General features: G+C 41.3%; 1 protein-coding gene across 3 annotated transcripts in view; it reads left to right on the forward strand.

The window, feature by feature from the left end:
* MAMDC2 (MAM domain containing 2) overlaps positions 1–25,599 on the forward strand; it is a 158,641-nt gene that overhangs the window by 3,229 nt on the left and 129,813 nt on the right. For all 3 annotated transcript variants that reach the window (XM_056523072.1, XM_056523074.1, XM_056523073.1), the window contains exon 2: positions 11,588–11,695. In XM_056523072.1, the coding sequence (XP_056379047.1) occupies positions 11,588–11,695 (108 nt within the window). The remainder of the gene's footprint in view (positions 1–11,587; positions 11,696–25,599) is intronic.

The following is a 25,599-nucleotide window of genomic DNA, read 5'->3' on the forward strand; positions in this document are numbered from 1 at the left end:
TTTTTCCCATTTTACCCCCACAAAAGCGTAAAAAAAAAATGAATACACATATTTGGTATCGCCGCGTGCGTAAAAGTCTGAACTATTAAAATATATTGTTAATTATCCCGTACAGTGAACGACGTAAACGTAAAAAAATAAAAAATAAAGTCCAAAATTGCTGCTTTTTTGCCACATTTTATTCCCAAAAAAATTAATAAAAAGTAAAACCTAAGCAAAATCGGTACCGATAGAAACTACAGATCATGGCGCAAAAATGAGCCCTCATATCGCCCCATATATTCGGAAAAATGAGAAAGTTATAGGTGGTCAAAATAGGGAAATTTAAAACATACTAATTTTGTTAAAATGGTTTTAGATTTTTTTAAGTGGTACAATTATAGAAAAGCATATAACAGGGGTATCATTTTAATCATATTGACCCACAGAATAAAGAAAACATGTCATTTTTATCAGAAAGTGTACAGCGTGAAAACAAAACCTTCCAAAATTTGCTAAATTGCGGTTTTCTTTTCAATTTTCCCACATAAAAAATAATATTTGTTTGGTTGCGCCGTACATTTTATGGTAAAATAAGTGATGTAAAATTACATCTGTACAAAGTACAATTGGTGACTCAAAAAACAAGCCCTCATATGGGTCTGTGGATGGACATATGAGAGAGTTATGATTTTTAGAAGGCGAGAAGGAAAAATCGAAAATGCTAAAATAAAATTGGTCTGGCCCTTAAGGCCAAAATCGACCTGGTCCTTAAGGGATTAAGGTCTATCCATAGATTTTCAATTATGTTGAGGTCAGGAGATTGTGAAGGCCATGGCAAAACCTTCAATTTACGCCTCTTGATGTAATTCCCCGTGGATTTCGAGGTGTGTTTAGGATCATTATCCATTTGTAGAAGCCATCCTCTCTTTAGCTTTTTCACAGATGGCATCAAGTTATCATCCAAAATTTGCTGAAATTTTATTGAATCAATTTTTCCTTTTACTCGTAAGATGTTCCCTGTGCCACAGGCTGCAATACAACCCTAAAGCATGATTGATCCACCCTCATGCTTAACAGTTGGACACAGGTTCTTTTCATTAAATTCTGTTCCCCTTCTTCGCCAAACCTACCTTTGCTCATTTCGGCCAAAAAGTTCAATTTTAACCTGATCGGTCCACAGAACATGTTTCTAAAATGCATCAGGCTTGTCTACATGTTCATTTGCAAAGTTCAAATGCAGATTTTTGTGGTTAGGACGTAGAAGAGGTTTTCTTCTGATGACTCTTCCATGAAGACCATATTTGTACAAGGTTCTCTTTATAGTGGAATAGTGTACCACAACTCCAGTGTCTGCCAGATCTTCCTGGAGGGATTGTGCAGTCAAACGTGGGTTTTGAATAGTTTTTTCTCACAATCCTGCAAGCTATTCTGTCTGATATTTTTCTTGGTCTTCCAGATCTTGCTTTAACTTCCACTGTTCCTGATGACTGCCATTTCTTAATTACATTCCGAACAGAGAATATTGACATCTGAAAACGTTTCGCTATCTTCTTATAGCCTTCTCCAGCTTTGTGAGCGTCATCTATTTTCAGTTTCAGATTTCTAGACAACTGCTTAGAAGAACCCATGGTGCTGATTATTGGGGCAAGGTCAGATGAGTCTGGACATTTAAAACCTTTGAGATTGACATCACCTGGTCTTCCCAGTTAATGATTGAGAACAATCCATGACACTGGCAGGTCTCAGCTTTTCAAAGGGGGCCGTGCATGCTATAAATTCTGCAGGGTGCCCAAACTTTTGCAGACGCCATTTTTTTGTTTTCTGTTATTTTGAAAGTGTAAATGATGGAAATAAAATCTAACTTTTGTTGACATATTATAAGAATGTCTAATCTGTAATTTGATGCCTTTTGGAGATTTTTCCATCTTTCCTTGGCTTCTTTATTACACAAATTTTGTGCACATTAATACAAATTTTTACACATTAATACAAACTTTTGATCACCACTGTAAGTGGTACAGGTGAGTGAGGAGATGTGGCAGGCTGCGACACTTGAGCAGCTTGGCTCTACTTAGTTTAAGTGGTAATCCATCACTTTACTTCTTAGAATACGGGATAACTGTCTGATCATGAGGTTCCTACAGCACTTGTGTTTATCTCCGGCTCTTTCGTAGAGATGCATGGAGGGAGCATGTTGACCCCTGCTTCATGCACCAGGTGAAGTGCAGGAGATCGCTGGCTGTTGCAACAGTCAGACCCCCTGCTATCAGACACTTCTTCCCTTTGTTTTGGGAATACAAGCAAACACACTGCGATGTGCGAGTCACCGCGCTCATGCGGTGTACTCGCACACATCATGGCCGCTCCCCCTGCTCCCTGAGCTAGGCCGAGAGCAGCCACGATGTGTGCGAGCATACTGCACTTGTGCGCAGCGACACACACATTGCACCTTGTCTACTCATAGCGGCGGATTGCCACTATGAGCATGCACTGAGGAGGCAGCACTGTAGGGTCCATTGTCGGCAGATCCACTGCGCATCCATCTGTGTGAACGCACCCTAAGTGACATAATACAGCATCAAATCCTGCACGTCACTTCCGTGCAGGATACTGTACATGTGAATAGACCCTAAAGCAGTGGTTCTCAACCTTTTTTCGCGACTGTTCCCCAAAAGGGTGAAAGTATGTCCGCGGGTACCCCTCGTGCGGAACTTACGCGTGAGGGGTATCCGCGGACAAAATAAGTAATAAAAGTACTTAATTTCATAATGGCTTACTTTTCTAATGCGATACTAATGCTATTCTTAATCCCCTTTTGCCATTATCCCCCCCCCCCCCCCTCCATCCTAATCCCCTTGTGCCATTATTCCCCCCTTCCGATCCCCCGGGGCCCATATATATAAGATAGATAGACTGCGGTGTCCAATCCCCGCTCTGCGCTGACAAATACTGTCCAATACATGGCCGGTATTTGTCAGTGAATTGTCGTACCCCCGGTACACTAAAAATAATAAATAAAATCCTATTCACCTGTCCCATCCTTGTCCTAGGGCTCCTGGTGTCTGCTGCTTTGATCTTCCTCTGAAGGGTCATCCCTGCAGCAAATGTCCTCTCAGAGACAGGTCAACACTGTGCCAATTATTGGCTAAGCGTTCTTTCTTTCTCTTTTTTTTCTTTCTCTCTCTCTCTCTCTCTCTCTCTCTCTCTTGCCCTCTTTTTCTCTCTTTACCTCTCTCTTTCTTTCTTTCTTTCTCTCGCCCTCTCTCTCTCTTTCTTTACCTCTATCTCTCTTTCTTTCTCGCTTTCTCTCTATCTCTCTTTCTTTCTGTTTTGTTCTGTTTCTCTCTCTCTCTCTCTCTCTCTCTCTCTCTCTCTCTCTCTCTCTCGATTTCTTTCTTAAATTCTTTCTTGAATTACCTTGTTCTCAAATGTAAATGACTGCTGAAACAGAGCTACCCTCAAACTAAGTTGAAACTTCATAGTCATCCTGTAGGTGCCTTTATCTACAGCCAACTTGTTATATGACAATTGAAGAAATGCAATTGAAGAAATATCAGGGTATAAATTAAAAGCATTGAGCGATTTAATGGCACTCTAGTTAATAAAAGTGTTTTCCACCTGTATGGTAAGGATGTGCTCTCCAAGATTTATTTAGAGTAATAGTCCATAGGCTGTGTATAAGCACCACTTGAGCACCTTACAGCAGGTCTAAACAGGTAGTAGAGCCTTAGCTCAAATACCAATGTTTCTCTTATAGGCTGCCAGCTAATGGGTTAATGATTTGTCTGATATACTATACTCAATGCATTAGTAAATATTAAAAGTGGGAAAACAAAAATTTTGGGGGGAAAAATTGAATGCACATCACTTTCAGGTCCACTTTTTACATATATCTGGAATCCAGCAGCGTTTGCCTCCAGCGCTATAGAAAAAGCATCAGAGGAAAATGAATGATAGAACTGATCTCATTCATTTGAATTGGACAGTTCACATTTATCCAGCATCTCAAGTTGGGTGGTGGATCGTTGGACTTGCTAAATGGTGGAACGTTTCTTGCTTTGTCCCACCTTCGGGCCTACACAATTAATGAACTTTGATACTAAACAACTGATGCACTTTTGTCATCAGTTGTGGCATATGTTGTGGCAAGTTTGAGGCTGGATTCACTGAGCCGGGCGCTGGTCATATGTGAACCTAGCCCTACATTGCTCTCTCACATTGTTTTCTGTTTGTACTGATTGAATGGAATCTGTCAGCTCTATTTGCTGCTAAGAGCTAAAGACACAGTTGGGCTGTATGTCACAGCTGGACTGTACAGGCCTGTATGTCAGTAAAGGAAGGGCTGGGAGATGAGGGTGAGCAAGTAGGTGTGCCATGGTGTGGCACTTGAGGAGAGTGTCCCTAGTTTCTTGGCACTTGGATGATTCTGATAAGTTTGCAAACTACCATCAGCTCCAAGAAAAGATAGTTTGCCATTACACCCTAACAGCAATCCAATGGTGTATGCAGCTCTTAGCAACAGCTGACATATTCCCTTTAAGTGACTGACAACCTGTCCTAATCACACAGGTGCACAACATGTTACAATACAGTTCCCTATATTGTACTGTAATATGCAAGAACATTTCTCCTAGTAGACTGTAAGAAATGTAAAGTAATCTTTAAAAAAAACTGTATTTGACATACTATTACCCTAATTTTATTTTACTTTTTTTTTTTCATTTTTTTTTCATCCATGTTTTATCCACTTCTTTACACATCTTTCTTTTTTATTTAACATCACCATTTACTTTTTGACCACTATTAAATCAATCTTTTTTTCGGCAAAGTGTAATAAGAGTACTTTGAGGGGAGAAAAGGGAGGAAGCCCTTTTGTGATGAAGGGAGACTCCTTTCCCCGTTTAATTCTTCAGATGCTGTGGTCTCTGTTGAGTGCCACATCTGAGGGATTAAAGGAGATCTGCAGCAGTATATTACTTATTCCCTATCCGCAGGATCTCCTTTACGGCTCTGACGTAGCTCTTCCCATGCAGGATGTGTGTCGGCAACTGCATGATGCCGAGGCCGACACACCCCCTTCATGTATCTCTATGGGAGAGGGGGAGATGGAGCGTTCCTGCATCCCCGCCTCTCCCATAGAGCTGAATGGAGGGGGCGTGTCTGTCAACCTCAGTCGATGACACAAGTACTAGCCGTGCAGAGCCGTAGCAGTGCTGGGTCCCTGTATAGGAGACTGTGGGGGTCCAGCGGTCGGACCCCCAATGATCAAACACTTCTCCCCTATCCTGCATCTCCACGCTGCATCTCCACCTCTCCCATAGAGATACATGGAGGAGGCGTGTAGGCCTCGGCATCATGCTGCGCCCGACACGCCTCCTGCATAGGAAGAGCCGCGGCAGAGCCGTAAAGGAGATCCTGCGGATAGGGGGTAAGTTATATACTGCTGCAGATTTCCTTTAAAGGACTAGGATCTGAATTACCTTCAGTCCTGACTTCTGCAGGAAGGTGTCAGCTTTATAACATAGTCATAATGCATCTGGAGCTGAGCTTGTACCATGTTGTCTCCACGTACATCTGTGGACATGTACAGCAGATATTGTCAAAGAGTTAAAAACAGTTGCCAAATAGTATGTTATTCACCCTTTGAGAAAAGAACACTTTGCCTTCTCTTGGAATAGCCTGTAAAGACATTTTGTTATTACAGTATGAATCTATTGGCCAACCTAGTTAGCATTTTGCAATATTTCCAGGATTTTATAAATTTCTGTAGTTTTTAGGTTTACATTGACCTTCCAGATCTAACAATCTTTTGAAATGTGTCAGAATCTGTTGGTTTGGGCCTCTGTTCTCTAGGATGAAAAGTTCTTGTGAACACTGCTACAAGTATCTGTCAGTGGCTTGTTTCCCTCTCCACTAGTGAGTGAATGGAGGTGATGGGTGTTGACATAAAATTTAAGCACTGTTACATACATGCTGTGAGCTAAGCCTCCCACATCTAGGCCGTGTTCACACTTAGCATTTAATTAGCAATACCACTGATAATTACAGCAGAAATGTTACCATTATTTCAGCAATTTTACCATGAATAAAGCACTGTTAGGGTGCATTAAACACCACGTTTTTTCAATATAGTTCTCGTATCAGGTTTTTGATGAAAAACGGATTTATCAAAACCTGACTAAACTGTATCAAAACGTGTGTACAAATTTCAACCTGTATACAGTTAAAAACCGTATACGATTTGAAAAATGATGTACGGATGCATCCGTTTTTAAAGAAAAAAATGTATACATTTTTTACTTTTTACTGCATTTTGAATAAAGTTTTTTTCCAAGAAAAAGAAAACTGTGCACAGTCAAAAACCATATGGTGGAAACCGGATGGAACCGTATGCAAATACGGTTCTGTATGATTCCCATTGACTCCCATGTTTAAAAAAAAAACGTATACGGTTTGATACGGTTTTTCACCCGGACCAAAAAACATGGTAGACTATGGTTTTGGGTCTGGGTAAAAAAAACGGACACAACCGTACAGGATGCAAAACGGACTGAACCGGATGATGTGTTTGACATATGGTTTACAATGCATTCAGTTTTCTATACAGTTCTGTACAGTTTTTAACTTGAAACCATATACAAGAGCTGTATAGCAAAAATGTGATGTGCTTGCACCCTTACAGTGATTAGGCAAGTTTTGGTAGTTCGTGTAATTTATACTGGATTTTGAAAACTAACTCTAAAATTGTTGTGGTAATTAGTGACGGTACCGCTAATTAAACGCCACATGTAAACACAGCCCTAGCTTGCAGACAGCAACAGCATGCAGCCCCCTGAACTCAGATGGGTGGGTACGGTATAATGTACCCATTTAGTGCCCAATATGTCTCTGCTCTTTTTGACAGTTGCCCTTCACACATGGGGATTTTTGGAAACATCTTATTCTAATAATATAAGTAGTGGCTTTGGGCTGTTCCCTTCAAGAAACCACAACAGTTGTGCTATAAATGGCATATAATTTGGCATGGAATTTACAGTAAGAGGATAACACAGTTGGAGCAATATACAACAGGTGTTGTCATAGCAAGTCTATAGTGTGTCTGCTGGCCTGTTTAAGATTCTGTGTGGTTATTGCTTTAATCTTTCTATTGACTTAACTAATTCACGACACAATGATGCAAGTTGGTGAAAGCTCACATTACACACAGTAGCTTTTTATTGAATGGAATTATATGGGTGGGTTGTATCATGCTATCTAGTAGTTCTCAGATAACCAAAAATGAACGGCTGTAAGCCATCAGAAGAGTATTAAAAATGTTTTCTTGCCTGTGTACAAGAATAGTGGGTAGGACAGCTGCTCTAAAAATTATTCAGGGATTGTTTTCACACAGACTTGTGTAGTCGCTGTCCGATTGAGGAGATATAGACAACTCGCAGTGCTTCCTCCACTTCACATGAATTTTTTTTTACACTGTCCATATGAATACGTTTTACATGACTGGGCAATGATACATGGCTGTGAAAGCCAGCAAAAGTAGTAGCCACCCTTACTGAGGATATTCCAGCCTTAGACATTTTATCCCCTATCCAGAGTATAGGGGATAAGATGTCTGATCGCGGGAGTCCCACCACTGGAACCCCCTGCAATCTCGGTGCAGCTCCAGGCATTCTGTACCGGGCACTGCTCCCGAGATGGATACATGACGTCTCACCCCTCCATAGGGGATAAGATGTGTAAGGCCAGAATACCCCTTTAAGACCGAGGCTAACCTGATATGTTACAGCAAATATGTTACATATGCATGCCGTAACAAGAAACCAAGTAAAACTTCAGGTCAGGATATAGGCAACTATTGTTTTGCTAGCCTAATCATGGTCTACTAGCATCTATAAACCCTGCCCCTGTTTGCACTGTTAGACTAGGTATAGGCTTGCTCTTTTTTTTTTTTGGGCGGAATTCACGTGGACCACATTGCTGGGGACCTATGGGGACGGCAATGTCTGTGCAGTCCTAGCACAGTCAGGGCGCCTTTGGATTCCCAGACCAAAAAATGGGGACCCTGGGGGAGATTTATCAAAACCTGCACAGAGGACAAGTTTGCCAGTTGCCCATAGCAACCAATCAGATTGCTTCTTTCATTTTCAACAGGGTCTCTGAAAAGTTAAAGAAGCGATCTGATTGTTGCTATGGACAAATGGTTAACTTTTTCTCTGCCCCGTTGCATGGTCAGCTTTCTTATTTTGTAGGATGAAATAGAATGTAAAGCATAGACCATTTCCCACATTATTTAACAGGTCTGGAATTCATGGAAATGATGCATCAGCCACCAGATGAATATGATTTTTTTTAGAACAGTTTGATCCTGAGATTTCAGTTTGTCTTTTCCTTTAAACTTTTTTTTGGCAGAGGTTTAAAGTTTGTCTCCATCCACCACTGTGATCATATTCTACTTAATCTTGTAACATAAGCCTAGTTGCTAGAAGATTGACAAATCGGAAGTGACTGTTATCCACTAACTAAGGGGTTATACAACTTATAATAAACTTTGGCCAGTATTTAGGAAAAATACAAGAAGAACCTATACTACCTGTCATCTGTTTAACCTTCTTGGGGGGACATTTATCAAAGCATTTAGTAGTTTTTTTTTTTTGCTTAAAATTGTCGCAAAAAAAGTCGCACGTGCGCCTACGCTCTTTTTTCTTTGACTTTTTGATTGTTCAGTGTCCTAGGCAAAAAATAAAAATCTTGCTTACCAAAGCAAAAAGTGATTTTTGACTTGCAGTGGTCAGAGATTTATCAGGTGCGAAAGTCGCAAAAAAAGTTGGAACCCTTAAAAACCCTACTAAATTTACTCCAGCTCAGACATGGAGCAGAAAAGGCCACTACCAAAGCAGAAAAAGAAAGATTGCTTAGGCTGAAAGCAGTTGATAAATAAGTTGCACATAAGCAAAAAAATCGTAAGAAAAAAATAAATAAAAAAAGGAATACATAAGCAAACATTGATAAATGTTCCCCTTGGTGTCCAGCAAAACCTCTCCAGTCCATCCACCCAGACTTGTTTACTTGATGGTGTGCCAATATACCCATGCCACTTCTGCAGTCAATCCTCAGCCACAGTGGTATACAGCACAAACCACCTGGGCAAGAAAAAGGAAATAAACATATCTAGCGAGTAGAACCTGACATACAGTATGTCACATAAGTGAGTCCACCCTACATTTTTGTAAATATTGTATTATATCATGTGAATATATTTATTATTTCATGTGACAACACTGAATAAATGACACTGCTGCAATGTAAAGTAGTGGCCAAGGCTATAAGGACAGGTTCCACTCAGCACAGGCCTCACCATGGTCGACCAAAGAAGTTGAGTGCACATGTGTGAGTGCTGCCAGCAGAGGTTGAAGGGGTGAGGGGTCAGTCTTTCAGTGCTCAGACTATACGCCACACACTGCATCAATTGGAAGCCTTTTCTAAAGATGATTCAAGAAAGCCCACAAACCGTTTGCTGAAAAGAAGAAGACTATGAATATGGATAACTGGAACCTGCACTGTGGTCTGATGAGACCAAGATACATTTATTTATCTATTTATTTTGTTCAGATGGTGTCAAGCATGTGTAGCGGCAACCTGGTGAAGTCTACAAAGATAAGTGTATCTTGCCTATAGTCGAGCATGAGGGTGGGACTGTCATGGTCTGGGGCTGCATGAGTACTGCTGGCAATGGGGAGCTACAGTTCATAAATGCGTGGAATGTCCGCCCGGAAAACATGGGCATACATTCCACACATTTGAATAATCCGGCGGGCACTTGGACCATTAGGATATGCACTGTCTCATAGAGTGTAATGCATTTCTGAGCAAAATCCATAGAAAGAATAGACAAGTCTATTCTTTCTGTGGACGCTGGAATCGGGATTTCAGAGGCAGAAACATCTGACGCAGAAATTTCCCCATGTGCACTTTGCAGCAGAATCCAATTTAAATCAATGAGACAGTCTGTGCAGAATGTTCCAACAGATATTCCAAAATACCCTTATACAGGCTATGCACTCATTATTTCACATCGGAGCAGAGTGCAATTTCTTCACTGATGCCACATGAAAAGATATAATAAAATATTTACAAAAATGTGAGGGGTGGACTCTCTTATGTGAGATACTGTAAAACAGGAATAAAAAAAATACAGTAGACTTTAAAGAGTACCTGTCACAAAATATAACTTTTACTGTAGTGTTCCTTGTCTAATTAGCAGACACCTTCCCATTCACTTGCTTTTTAAAATTATCAACATAAATATGTAAAATGTAATAGAAAAAAAACGACCACTAGGTGGCTCTGTTATGTTCCCTGCCACAATTAATAAAGTGGGTTTGGTCTCCTCCCGGCCTGGCAAGAGTTCAAACCCAGGAAGTGTTTTTCTGCACAGAGCTTGATTTTCCGCTGCACAGAAAGTGAAAGCTCCACAGATTCTCACAGAAAGCCACACAGACTGACAGCTGAATGAGAGCCACACTGACATCTGCACAGACTGAAACATGCACAGAGCCTGAGATATTCTATTCATCACAATGCTGCAACAGTGTGAGGGCAGAAGTTGGCCCCCAGCAGTGATGTCATGCCTGCTGGGAAACGCCCACTTTCTCCTGCTGGGAAATTGCTCTATGCGAGCAAGAAGAAAGGTATGATACACAGCTTTTTAAAGCTCTGAAATTGTTTTTAAGGGTAGGAGGGATTTTAGAAATAGTTAGGATACATAGCCTGAGGTAATTGAGAACAGTTTATTTGGTGACAGGTACTTTTTAACTTTAGATCCACTCTATAAACCAACTTGATTGTTTTAGTGACTTGTCAATATAGACATGAATAACATGCAATCAGATTGACTTACCTGACTTCTAGGTTTTACCCAACCATATTTATAGGGGTACTCCGCCTCTAGATATATTATCCCCTATCCGAAGGATAGGGGATAAGATGTCTGATTATGGGGTCCCGCCACTGGGACCCCCGCGATCTCTGCTGCGGCACCGCAGTCATCAGGTGAAAGGAGCGATCTTCGCTCCGTGCAAGATGACTAGCGATGTGGCACTGACTTCATGGCCACGCCCCCTCATGACATCACAATCACGACCCCTCAATGCAAGTGACGTCATGAGGGGGCGTGGCCTTGACGTCACGAGCTTCCGGTGCAGCAGCCAACGTTCTAAACGAACGCCGGGTGCTGCCGGGAGATCACTGGTGGTCCCAACGGCAGCCCCCCCCGCGATCAGACATCTTATCCCCTATCCTTTGGATAGGGTATAAGATGTCTAGGGGCGGAGTACCCCTTTAAGCTTATTTTAAAGGAAAATCCTTTTCTCAAGTATTTGTGTAGAATTTACCACCACAATCTTCTGGTTCTTGTTGGCTTTTCTCTTGCTGCACAAGCTCTACAGCAGGAACCCAGCTGGTAAAAATGAGTTGGCATCTGGCTGTTTCATAGTGGCACAGCCTTTGGCAACACTGTACTTCACATCATTAAACCATTCTCCTCTTTACACAGGGTAATTTCCAGTCTGTTCAACTGCTGCAAAAACTATTTCTTTTTTTTCATTGGCAGGTTCTGCTAAGGGGGCCACTGTCGCTGATGGATCCTGCACTTTTGAAAATAGCACATGTGCCTACAAATCTGCATATGCATATCTTCCATGGATTGTAAATACAGAAGGTAATATAGATACTGTCTCTTTACTTTTATCTCTCCCATCATTTCTCATAATTAAAGGTGTTGTCTTATAAATACAAACGCTGTTCTTATAAGGCATGTCTTAAAGGGGTACTCCGGTGGAAAACTTTTTTTTTTTTTAAATCAACTAGTGCCAGAAAGTTAAACAGATTTGTAAATTAGAGGAAAAGCAATTGTAGTAAAAACAGTCCTTCTAGGCTAGGGTATAAGTTATTGGAAATAGAGAGAGAGCTGCAGTAACCAAACCTAGAATATTTATATTGTATCAGGTGCATCAGAAGTTAATACAACAGTTCTCAGTATCCAGTAGTTTTTTATCCATGTATTTTATTTATCATTAATTGGTATTTTATGTACTTTATGCATTTAAATTGTGATAGTCTAGAGCAAGGGCCCTGCTTAAAGACATACATTTAATTACTTAATAAAACGGATTTTCGAAATACTGGACTATCTCACTAGTACTTATCTTTCTATTATCTCCTCTTTAAAAAAAATGTATTTTATTTTATTTTTTTATTTTTTTTCCCTCTCTCTCTATTTCCACTAAGATATACCCTAGCCTAGAAGAACTGTTTTTACTCCAATTGCTTTTCCTCTATATTTTTGGCACATCGGGTTATGTGCCACACAGTATCCTCAGCTAGGCTCTTATGTTTTATGTAGAGCTCCCACTCTTTTTAATTTTTATCACAGATTTGTAAATTACTTCTATTAAAAAATCTTAATCCTTCCAGTACTTATTATCTGCTCAATACTACAGAGGAAATTATTTTCTTTTTGCAAGACAGAGCTCTCTGCTGACATCACGAGCACAGTGCTCTCTGCTGACATCTCTGTCCATTTTAGGAACTGTCCAGAGCAGCATATGTTTGCTATGGGGATGTTCTACTATGGACAGTTCTTAAAATGGACAGAGATGTCAGCAGAGAGCACTGTGCTCGTGATTCAGCAGAGAGCTCTGTGTTCCAAAAAGAAAAGAATTTCCGCTGTAGTATTCAGCAGATAATAAGAACTGGAAGGATTAAAATTGTTTAATAGAAGTAATTTACAAATCTGTTTAACTTTCTGGCACCAGTTGATAAAAAAAAAAAAATTCCACCGGAGTACCCCTTTAAGGCTACATTCACATAACAATTTTGCCCCTTAATTTTATCCCTTAATAACTTAATTCTTAAAACTGACAAAACTGTATGCAATCGTATGCTCCATACGGTTTCCATATAATGTTATAAAAACTGTATAAGGTTTTTTATAAAAGACACAAAACCTTTGTAAACAGAAAAATAGTACAGAACCGGACACAAAACCTTGGTTGACTGCAGTTTTGTGCATGGCCAAACAAAAGGCACAAAACTCTACAAGTACAAAAACTTACACAACCGGATACATGTGTTGTGTTGTGAAAGTTTTTGTATGAGAGGTCAATGTAAATGGTTTACTATACGGTTGTATATGCTTTTTAATGCAAAACCCTGTTTGGGAACCGTATAGCAAAATTGTAATGTAAATGCACCCCTCCTCATCTTCTAAGGCTCCTTTCACACTGCTGTTTGTGCCCAGCAGTGTGACGGCCTATGGAAGATAACGGGAGAAAAACTTTGTGCTTGTGACCTCTTTTTTTCCCCGCTATCTTCTGGCGGAATAACGTCAGCAATAACGGACGTTAGAGGAATCCCATTCAAATGAATGGGATCCCCTGTGCCGTTATGACTCTCGTTAGGCTCCGTTACAAAAACGGACGTTAATGGGAGTCAAAGGGGGGGTGAAAAAGAGCCCTTAAAGGGGTACTCCAGTGGAAAACTATTTTTTTTTAATTCAACTGGTGCCAGAAAGTTAAACATATTTGTAAATTACTTATATTTAAAAAATCTTAATCCTTCCAGTACTTATCAGCTGCTGTATGTTCCACAGGAAGTTCTTTTCTTTTTGAATTTCTTTCTGTCTGATCACAGTGCTCTCTGCTGATACCTCTGTCCATGTCAGGAACTGTGTGGAGCAGGACAGGTTTGCTATGGGGATTTTCTCCTGCTTTGGACAGTTCCTGAAATGGACAGAGGTGTCGTCAGAGAGCACTATGATCAGACAGAAAAGAAATTCAAAAAGAAATACAACTTCTTCTGTAGTATACTGCAGCTGATAAGTATTGAAAGGAATCAGATTTTTTAATAGAAGTAATTTACACATCTGTTTAGCTTTCTGGCACCAGTTGATAAAAAAAAAAAAAAAAGGTTTTCCACCAGAGTACCCCTTTAACGTCCGTTTGTAACGGAGCCTCATTCAGTGTGAAAGTAGCCTAAGAGCCATCACAATGACTTTTTTATATTTCCATCCACAGACCCATATGGGGCTTGTTTTTTGCGTGACCAATTATATTTTGTAATGACATGTATGGCAAAACCCAAAAAATAGCAATTTTGCTAATTTTGGAGGGTTTCGTTTTCTCACTGTACGGTAAAAAATGTTTCTTTATACTGTGGGCCAATATGGTTAAAATGATACCCATGTTTAGATACCTGACCATTATTGTACTGCTTTAAAAAAAATCTAACTATTTTTAGAAAATAAGTATGTTTAAAACTTTTGATTACATGTGACTTTTTAATAGCTTTTTTTTAACATTTTTTGGGGGAATGTGATAAAAAAGCAGCAATTTTTAAACTTTTTTTTACGATTAGGCCGTTCACTAACATTAACATTATTCTTTGATAGTTTGGACACTTACACATGTGCCATTAGCAAATATGTTTATTAATTATAATATTAATTATAATTTTTTCGCTTTTTGGGTAAAATTGGAAAAAGGGGCGAATAAAATTATTACTCAGGAAATTTTCTAATTTTTTTAAATTTTTTTTACATCCATTTTACACTTTATATGTCCCCATAGGGGACTATTTATATGAATCGTTTGATTGCTACTATTGTTCAGTGCCATGCATAGGCATAGCACTGATCAGTATTATTGTCAGTTTACTTCTCTGGTCTGCTAGAAAGCAGGCCAGAGAAGAAGATCCCAGGAGAGTAGCAGAGGCAGGTGACATATTGATCAGTATTGATCACGGTGCGATCACTGATGTCTGCCATTACCAGCGGGGCCCTGGCTCCTGTGCTCACTTCATTAACAGGATGTAAATGTATGTCCTGGTGCATTAAAGGAGTACTCCGGTGGAAAACTTTTTTTTTTTAATCAACTGGTGCCAGAAAGTTAAACAGATTTGTAAATTGCTTCCATTAAAAAATCTTAATCCTTCCAGTACTTATAAGCTGCTGAATACTACAGAGGAAATTATTTTCTTTTTGGAACACAGAGCTCTCTGCTGAATCACTAGCACAGTGCTCTCTGCTGACATCTCTGTCCATTTTAAGAACTGTCCAGAGTAGGAGAAAATCCCCATAGCAAACATATGCTGCTCTGGACAGTTCCTAAAATGGACAGAGGTGTCAGCCGAGAGCACTGTGCTCCTGATGTCAGCAGACAGCACTGTGTTGCAAAAAGAAAATAATTTCCTCTATAGTTTTCAGCAGATGATAAGTACTGGAAGGATTAAGATTTTTTAATAGAAGTAAAATCTGTTTAACTTTCTGGCACCAGTTGATTTAAAAAAAAAAAAAGTTTTCCACCGGAGTACCCCTTTAAGTTCAAGCGCATCAGGACGTATATTTACATCAGATGTCCTTGAGTAACTGATTTTTACTAGATAACATTCTCTAAAGTACATTTCAGGTCAGATAAAAATTAAAGTCAGCTGTAATTCAGTTGCATTTGAACTTCCATCATTTTGCATAACTGCGATATCCTGACCTCCTGTGGCACTTTACAAAAAAAAAAACTTAAATCACCATAGAACTGTTTCATGATATAAATCTGGTTTAGTTGAAGTGAGGTAGGTCTGCATATTATGGACATCGAATACCAGCCATTAAGGGGTTTTCTCAGCTAAATTTATTGCTGACCTATCTTTAAGATAGATCTTTAATAGCAGATTGATGGGAAGGCTGACACTTGGTACCCTGTAGTTCAGCTGTTTGCCAGAAATGCAGTACTGACACAAACAGAGAACACAGGGGGAAGAGACAGCGAATATCAGCACTTCGCAATTACACTATTTAGAATATCGCAAATTATATTAGTTATGACGAATATTCGTTTTCTTTTAGTTTTTTTTTCACAGTACCCATCACAATGATGTGTACTGTGTAAATAAAAAGTGATTATCCCTCCCTGCTTCCAGCTTGTGGTCCAAAGAAGGCGAATATGCGAATGCAAATTTTATGCAAAAATTTTGCCAATCTCTGCACTTCCAGAGGACACTGATCCCTCCCTTCTTTTAGCTTTTGGGCCAATGAGAAGGATGCAAATAAAGTTGTCAGAGGTTAGCAACATCCCTAGCAGCCAATAGGAAAATAGTTAGTTGAAAGATATAATCACGCATGCGCATTGTGGGAATTTTATTACGAATTTCGCATTGGAAAAAAGTGAGAGAATATGCAAAATACGCGAATGAAGGACGAATATTTGTCCAAATATTCTCAAAATATCGCAAATTCTAATCTGGCCTATACCGCTTATCACTAATAATGAATGGTGAGCTGCCGGAATTCCAGTGTGCTCTCTGCTCTTGACATGTATGTCGTGCCACATCTCTGGTTAATAGAGATGAGCAAATGTTTGATTCGCGGCGAATCTATATTAAAAACGGCCTGGCCTACAAAGAGCCAATAGGGGTGTAGAATAGGGGTGTAGAACACTTTGCTGTGTTCTAATACGCATATGGAGTCTGCTGGGGTAGTGAAATAATACTGTTATTCAGTATGACATGCAGATTACAGGCAGCCTGGAGGTGGCATCATCAGTATGAGGAGACCATATAGTGGCTGAATGACACAGCATGGAGGTGTTGGTAGCATGAGGAGACCATATAGTGGCTGGATGACAAAGCGTGGAGCTGGTAGCAGTATGAGTAGACACTAGAGCTTCACAATCCCTAAGATTAAAATATGAATTTTGAAATTTAAATTGAAGATTTATGGTAGCTAGTGCTACCATAATACATTTTTAGGTCCAGGCCCAGGCCCAGCAGCATCAGTAAACCATATATTGGCTGAATGGCACAGGCTGGAGTTGGCTGAAGCATGAGGAGACTATATCGTGTCTGAATGGCACAGCCAGGAGTTTGCAGCAGCATGAGTAGACACTAGGGCTTCACAATCCCTAAGATTAAAAGATGAATTCTGAAATTTAAATTCAAGATTTAGGGTAGCTAGTGCTACCATAACAAAACTTTTAGGGCCAGACCCAGGCCCAGCAGCATCAGTAAACCATATATTGGCTGAATAGCACAGGCTGGAGATGGCTAAAGCATGAGGAGACCATATAGTGTCTGAATGGCACAACCAGGAGTTGGCAGCAGCATGAGTAGACACTAGGGCTTCACAATCCCTAAGATTAAATGATGAATTCTGAAATTTAAACTGAAGATTTTGGGTAGCTAGTGCTACCATAACAAATTTTTTATTCCCAAACACAGGCCCAGCAGCATCAGTAAACCATGCATTGCCTGAATGACACAGCCTGGAGTTGGCTGTAGCATGAGGAGACCATTGAAATTTATGATTTTTTTATTTAAATTTAAGACTTTGAAATTGAAATTAAGGATTTTGAAATTGAACTTTTAACTCCCATGTTTTAGTGTGCCGGGCACCAGCGTGTTGGTACAAAGGACCAAATCTAAGAAGGAGTCACATGGCAGCACAATGACTGGAGGTGGCATCAGTGGCTGAATGGCACAGCCTGGAGTTGGCTGAAGCATGAGAAGAGACCATATAGTGGCTGAATGAGACAGCCTGGAGGTGGCATCAGTATGAGGAGACCATATAGTGGCTGAATGACTGCCTTGAGTTTGTGGCAGCATGGGGAGATCATGTAGTGTCTGAATGGCACAGCCTGGATTTGGCTGAAGCATGAGAAGACCATATAGTGGCTGAATGGCACAGCCTTGAGTTTGTGGCAGCATAAAGAGACCATATAGTGGCTGAATGGCACAGCCTGGAGGTGGCTGACGCATGAGGAGACAATATAGTGGCTGAATGAGACAGCCTGGAGGTGGCATCAGTATGAGGAGACCATATAGTGGCTGAATGACTGCCTGGAGTTTGTGGCAGCATGGGGAGACCATATAGTGTCTGAATGGCACAACCTGGATTTGGCTGAAGCATGAGGATACCAAATAGTGGCTGAATGGCACAGCCTGGAGTTGGCTGAAGCAAGAGGAGACCATATGGTGGCTGCATGGCACAGCCTGGAGTTGGCTGAAGCATGAGGAGACCATATAGTGGCTGAATGGCACAGCCTGGAGGTGGCTGAAGCATGAGGAGACCATATAGTGGCTGAATGGCACAGCCTGGAGTTGGCTGAAGCATGAGGAGACCATATAGTGGCTGAATGGCACAGCCTGGAGGCGGCTGAAACATGAGGAGACCATAAAGTGGCTGAATGGCACAGCCTGGAGGTGGCTGACGCATGAGGAGACCATATAGTGGCTGAATGAGACAGCCTGGAGGTGGCTGACACATGAGGAGACCATATATTGGCTGAATGAGACAGCCTGGAGGTGGCATCAGTATGAGGAGACCATATAGTGGCTGAATGACTGCCTGGAGTTTGTGGCAGCATGGGGAGACCATATAGTGTCTGAATGGCACAGCCTGGAGTTGGCAGCAGATGAGGAGACAATAGGGCCTCACAATCTCTAAGAATAAAAGATGAATTTAGAAATTTCCATTGAAGATGTATGTTACCTAGTGCTACCATAAACATATATAGTTAATGTCCTAGGCCCAGCAGCATCACTAAACCATGTAGTTTCTGAATGACACAGACTGGAGCTGGCTGAAGCATCAGTAAACTATATATTGGATGAATGGCACAGCCTGGAGTTGGCTGAAGCATGAGAAGAGACTATAGCTGAATGAGACAGCCTGGAGGTGGCAGCAGCAGGAGCCCTAAAAGTGACCCAGTGACAGAGTGGTGCGATGGGTGGCAATACGAGTACCCGGTGACGAAGGTGGGTGAAAAAAGTCTGATGCGGAGGAATGTTTGTAATTGGGGAGCAGCGCCTTAAATCTGTTTGGCACTATCCATATTTGTGAAGTGTTGGTGTGGCACCATGGTCAATCTACTCTCATGCATCAGGCATTGGTGGTTGGAAATCCTGGCTGATCCATTCCTAATTCATCTTCACAAAGGTCAATCTCTCCACATTTTTTGTGGACAGACGAGTTCTCCTTGGGTGATTATGGCCCCCCGCCGCACTAAACATCCGCTCTGATGGCACACTACTGGCCGGGCAGGACAGCTTTTCCAAGGCAAACTCTGCTAGTTGCGGCCACAAATCAAGTTTGGCTGCCCAGAAGTCCAGTGGATCTTCAAAGTGTGTTGGCAGGGTCATGTCAGGGTATACCACCACCTGCTGATTCAGGTCCTGCTCCAGGTCTACCTGCTACTGATGAGTTGCTTCACTATGCAGGTGAAGAAAGCTATTCATCAGCGACTGTAGACTCAGGCTGCTGCTGATGGAGCTGGTACTGCTCCTGCCACCCCATCCCTCCCCAGCAACCTTGGCAGTGGAAGGTGAGCGCAGGGAGCCCCCCCGATTCAGATCTGCGAGAGGATGTACGATGGTGCCGATGGTGACAGATTAACAAGCACAAAATAGTACACTACTTAGATGTACGTATGTGGTATGCACTCATGAGGGCAGAAAATTGCGGTACAGTACGCTTAAAAAAAACATATTTTTGCACAACACCAGCAGAACACAACAGTACTGCAGCACAAAAAAGCTGTGTACTATTAGGAATGGACTGCCGGGTATTATACCGTCTACAGACTAGTATAACCAGCAGATGAGTTGTTGTGGAACAAAGACACAGAATTGCGCTGAAAAATAAAAAAAATGAAAAATTCTTCCTGCCTCCTCTGCTAAGGTTTATGAAGTTGAGGCAGCTTGTTGAAATGTATGAGGCATCACACAGCTATCTGCCCCTGAAAATCCTTTTCAGTGAAAAAAACACTGCTCTCTGTCCACCAGATCGCTGATGTGACTAGGATGTGAAACGCTGCTGGAATGAGCTTTTCGGTGTAACACACATGATATGACGAGCCGCAAAATGGCTGCCGATTATATAGGGCTGTGACATCACAGGGGTGACTGGCTGCAGATGGGCTGCATCCTGCATGTGATTCAGGGTCATTCCGTCTACTTCCCTTCCCGTCTTGCCTTCCCGCCTTCCCAGCCTTCCTTGCCTCATGTACTGACATGTGGATCCTCCATTTTAGATGCCCTGGAGCCTGGACCACAAGAAATGGAGTTTAATGAAGTGATTCGCACGATAGAATCGCGGTAATATTCACATTCATTGCGAATCGAATATTTCATGAAATTCATAACAAATTTGGGTTCGGCAGCTTCTATTTGCTCTTCTCTACTGGTTATCAGCTGATTGCCAGGGTCCTAGATGTACTCCAACACCACTGATATGATACTGATGACTTATCATGAGGATAGGTCATCAATAACTTTAGCCTGGAAAACACCTTTAACCCCTTTCTAATTTTTCCATATGCAGGGCAGTATGAGGGCTATATTTTTGCGCCGAGATCCGTAGTTTTTATTGGTACTATTGCTTATATTTTACTTTTTAATCACTTTTTATTCATTTTTTTTAAATAAAATGTAATAAAAAAAGCAGCAATTTTCACCATACAGTGTAATTAACATTTTATTTTGATAATTCGGACATATATGCACCCAGCAACACCAAATATGTTTCTACATATTTTTTTTTATGCTTTTGGGGGGAAAACTGGAAAAAGGGGCGAGGGGATTTTTCACATTTTTCACTTTTTCTTAACACTTTTTATGTCCCCATAGGGGACTATTTATAGCAATCATTTGATTGCTAATACTGTTTAGTGCTATGCATTGGGCAAAACACTGATCAGTGTTATCGGTTATCTTCTAATCTGGTCTGCTCGATCTCAGACCAGAGCAGAAGACCCCAGGAGATGGCCGGAGGCAGGTGAGGGGACCTCCAGCCATCATGCTAAATGATCGGATCCCTGTGGCAGTGCTGCGGGATATCCGATTATCCATTTTAAGTGCCGCACTGGCGCAGATGCCGTGATCTGTATTGATCACGGCATCTGAGGGATTAATGGCGGACATCAGCGCGATCGTTGATGTCTGCCATTACCGGCGGATAGCTGCTTATAGCAGCCGGGACCTGCCGTGCATGAGACATGCATTTCCAAGCGGTCCTAGCGAAATGTCCTAGGAATTTTCCAGCTGGACATTTTGCATAATAGCAGGAAAATCCATGTTGAAAATTTCTATAAAGTGGTACACCAAATCACATTTGGGGTCTGTATGAGAACTAGTTTGTGGCCTATTTGTGGTGCTACCTTTGTCCACATGTCTGTAAAAAGGATATGTATGAAATGTTTATGGCCTATTGGGTTAATGAGAAAGTAAAAAATGGATTTGTATGTACTTAAGAATGTTATTATAGTTGTGTAAGTATACAAAAGATAGTTATTACATTCCTAAAGTGATACTGAATAATCTACACCAGACATGTAGAAACTGTGCTATATTTATCACAGTGGTGCACTTTGATACATCTGACACATCTTGCGTATGCTACCTCTTGGCTGGCTTACTCTACACTAATATCTGATATCAAAACATTCACCAATAATAAATACTGCATTTAATGACTCTCTGCCAAGCCACATTTTATAGACAATTTCAAAACGGTCCAGTAAAAAAAGGTTTAAAACAATGAAAGAACTTCTTGTCTTCCTTTGTGCCTGAATTTTGCTACCTTTTTCTCTGATTATTTTCAAATAAAGACACATTTTCCTCCATCTCTACAGTACGCTTGAAGTTACTGAATTGTTATTAGATAATTGTATTCAGGTTTGCTAGAATGAATCTACAATTCTGAGTAATTAATCCCCTTTTTGTGGTCTTGATTCTCCAACTCTTCATGAAGTTTCCATTGCCAGTTATAACCGCACATTCACACATGAATCATTTTTATAGTCTTATTTGTCTTTTCTTAACCACTTCATGACTGCATAAAAGGTCGCCTGAATATAAAAAATAACATTTCTTGAATCTCTTATTATTCTTTTAAAAACACCATAGGTAGTCACTGAAAGATCTATTCATGGAACATACTCTGCAATTATAATAATAATTTATAGGGGAAGTGTTCATAATCTAATACAGTGAAAGTGATTAAATGAGTATTCCAGTGCAGGAGCACTTACAAACGCTGGGACCTCTGCGATCTCCTACACCGCACCCTGGCAGTCCTCAGAAAGGGAGCGTGTCGACCCCCACAAGAAGAGTCGTTCAACACGCCCCCTCCATGTATCTCTATGGGAGAGCTGGAGATACCCGAGTGCGGTATCTCCAGCTCTCCTAGAGAGTTACATGGAGGGGGCCGCTGCTTCATGCAGAGGTAGACACGCCCCCCTTCCTAAGGACTGCCGGATTGCTGTGCAGGAGATTGCAGAGGGTCCCTTATGTTGGAACCCCTGCAATCAGACACTTAGTCTCTATCCTTTGGTTCCTGCACTGAAGTATTCCTTTAATTCAGGTTTTATTTTAAACCCTTAAAGACAAGGCCATTTTGACCTTTAAAGGGTACTCCGGTGGAATTTATATTTTTTTTTTTATCAACTGGTGCCAGAAAGTTAAGCAGATTTGTAAATTACTTCTATTAAAAAATCTTAATCCTTCCAGTACTTATCAGCTGCTGTATGCTCCACATAAAGTTCTTTTCTTATAAAATGTATTTTCTCTTTGACCACAGTGCTCTCTGCTGACACCTCTGTCCATGTCAGGAACTGTCGAGAGCAGGAGCAAATCCCCATAGCAAACCTCTCCTGCTCCGGACAGTTCCTGACATGGACAGAGGTGTCAGCAGAGAACACAGTGGTCAGACAGAAAATAAATTCTAAAGGAAAATAACTTTCCCTGGAGCACACAGCAGCTGATAAGTACTGGAAGAATTCATATTTTTAAATAGAAGTAATTTACAAATCTGTTTAACTTTCTGATACCAGTTAATTAAAAAAAAAATTCCACCGGAGTAATCCTTTAACCCCTTAAGGACGGAGCGTTTTTCTGTTTTTGCACTTTTGTTGTTTCTTCCTTCCTTCCTTCCCAAAAATCATAACCCTTTCAACTTTGCACCTAAAAATCCATATGATGGCTTATTTTTTGCGCCACCAATTCTACTTTGTAATAACATCAGTCATTTTACCCAAAAATCAACAGCGAAACCGAAAAAAAAATCATTGTGTGACAAAATGGAAGGAAAAACGCCATACTGTAACTTTTGGGGGCTTCCATTTCTACACAGTACACCTAATCTTTATTCTGTAGGTCCATACAGTTAAAATGATACCCTACTTATATAGGTTTGATTTTGTCGTACTTCTGAAAAAAATCATAACTACATGCAGGAAAATGTATACGTTTAAAATTGTCATCTTTTGACCCCTATAACTTTTTTACTTTTCCACGTACTTGGCGGTATGAGGGCTAATTTTTTGCGCCGTGATCTGAAGTTTTTAGCGGCACCATGTTGTACCGTTTTGATCTGACTTTTTGATTACTTATTATTCATTTATTTATGATATAAAAAGTGACCAAAAATACGCTATTTTGGACTTTGGAATTTGTTTGCGTGTACACCATTGTCCATGCGGTTTAATTAACAATATATTTTTATAGTTCGGACATTTACGCACATGGCGATACCACATATGTTTATTTTTATTTACACAGTTTTTTAGGGAACCGGTTAAATGATCTTTATTAACATTTTTTTTTTACTTAGTCCCATAGGGGACTATAACATGCAGTACATTGATTCAATACATTGAATACTGCCATTGCATTCAATGGCAGGGATCAGTGTAATCGGTGGTTGATTGCTCAAGCCTGGATTTCAGGCTTGGAGCAATCAATCGACGAACAGACGCGCAGGAGACAGGTGAGGGGACCTCCTGCTCCGTCCTAGCTGATCGGGACATTGCGATTATCGTGATGGTCCCGATCAGCCCGACTGAGCAGCCGGGATGCTTTTACTTTTAGACGCGTGATCAACTCTAAAGAGTTAATGCTGGACATTAGTCCGATCAGCGAGACCCATCGGGTATGCGCATTATATATGGGGATGCGCATATGGAAGTTCATAAACGTCCATATGCGCTAAGGGGTTGAGGACCAGAGCATTTTTTGGCAAATCTGACCTTTGTCACTTTATAAATTAATAACTCTGAAATGCTTTTACTTATCAGTCTGACTCAGAGAGTCTGACTTATGACATATTCTATTTTATGTCAATGGTAAATTTTCGGTGATACTTACATAATTTTTTTGTGAAAAATTTGAACATTTTGCTTTTTTTTTTACTTTAAAACTCTCTGCTTATAAGGAAAATGGACATCCCAAATAAATTATGTATTGATTCACATATACAATATGTTTACTTTATGTTTGCATCAAGTTTTTACTCTTTGAAGACATTAGAGGGCTTCAAAGTTTAGCAACACTTTTCCAATTTTTCACAGAAGTTTCAAAATCTGAATTTTTCAGTGACCAGTACAGTATGGAAATACCCCATATGTGGCATTAAACTGTTGTTACGCCTAGCGCTCCGGGTCCCCGCTCCTCCCCGGAGCGCTCACGGCGTCTTTCTCCCTGCAGCGCCCCGGTCAGTCCCGCTGACCGGGAGCGCTGCACTGTCTTGGCCGTTGGGGATGCGATTCGCACAGCGGGACGCGCCCGCTCGCGAATCGCATCCCAGGTCACTTACCCGTCCCGGTCCCCTGCTGTCATGTGCTGGCGCGCGCGGCTCCGCTCTCTAGGGCGCGCGCGCGCCAGCTCTCTGAGACTTAAAGGGCCAGTGCACCAATGATTGGTGCCTGGCCCAATTAGCTTAATTGGTTCCCACCTGCTCCCTGGCTATATCTGATCTCCTCCCATGCACTCCCTTGCCGGATCTTGTTGCCTTGTGCCAGTGAAAGCGTTTAGTGTTGTCCAAAGCCTGTGTACCTGAACTTCTGCTACCCTTCCTGACTACGAACCTTGCCGCCTGCCCCCGACCTTCTGCTACGTCTGACCTTGCCTCTGCCTAGTCCTTCTGTCCCACGCCTTCTCAGCAGTCAGCGAGGTAGAGCCGTTGCTAGTGGATACGACCTGGTTGCTACTGCCGCAGCAAGACCATCCCGCTTTGCGGCGGGCTCTGGTGAAAACCAGTAGCCTCTTAGAACCGGTCCACTAGCACGGTCCACGCCAATCCCTCGCTGACACAGAGGATCCACTACCTGGAAGCCGAATCGTGACAACTGTTACCTTGAAATACGACAGGGCTCTGGAGTGAGAGAGTGCTGGAAGACAGGGCCCAGTTTTCAGCTGTCATTCAGTCAGGGACAGGGATGAGAGAGGGAGCAAGGAGGAGTTCCAGTCCTTATTAAGGCTAAATTCACATTATTATTAGTGCCTCTATGCACAGATAAGATTTCTAATGCTGAAATCCGGTGCAATCGTATCTGTGGATAAACAGGCACTGACCATAATTTTCATTCCGGATCAAAAGTTGGATATGCTTGCAGGGCTGCCATCAGAAATTTTGCGGCCCCTTACACAGCTCAAGGCCTGTGCCCTCCTGTCTCCACCCACCCTACTATAGCCCCCCCCCACACCCCTCCTCATCACTACTATAACCCCCCGCACCTCTCCTCATCACTACTATAAACCCCCGCACCTCTCCTCATCACTACTATAACCCCCTCCCGAACC

This window comes from Hyla sarda, chromosome 1 (assembly GCF_029499605.1).
Source record: "Hyla sarda isolate aHylSar1 chromosome 1, aHylSar1.hap1, whole genome shotgun sequence".
Taxonomy (NCBI): domain Eukaryota; kingdom Metazoa; phylum Chordata; class Amphibia; order Anura; family Hylidae; genus Hyla; species Hyla sarda.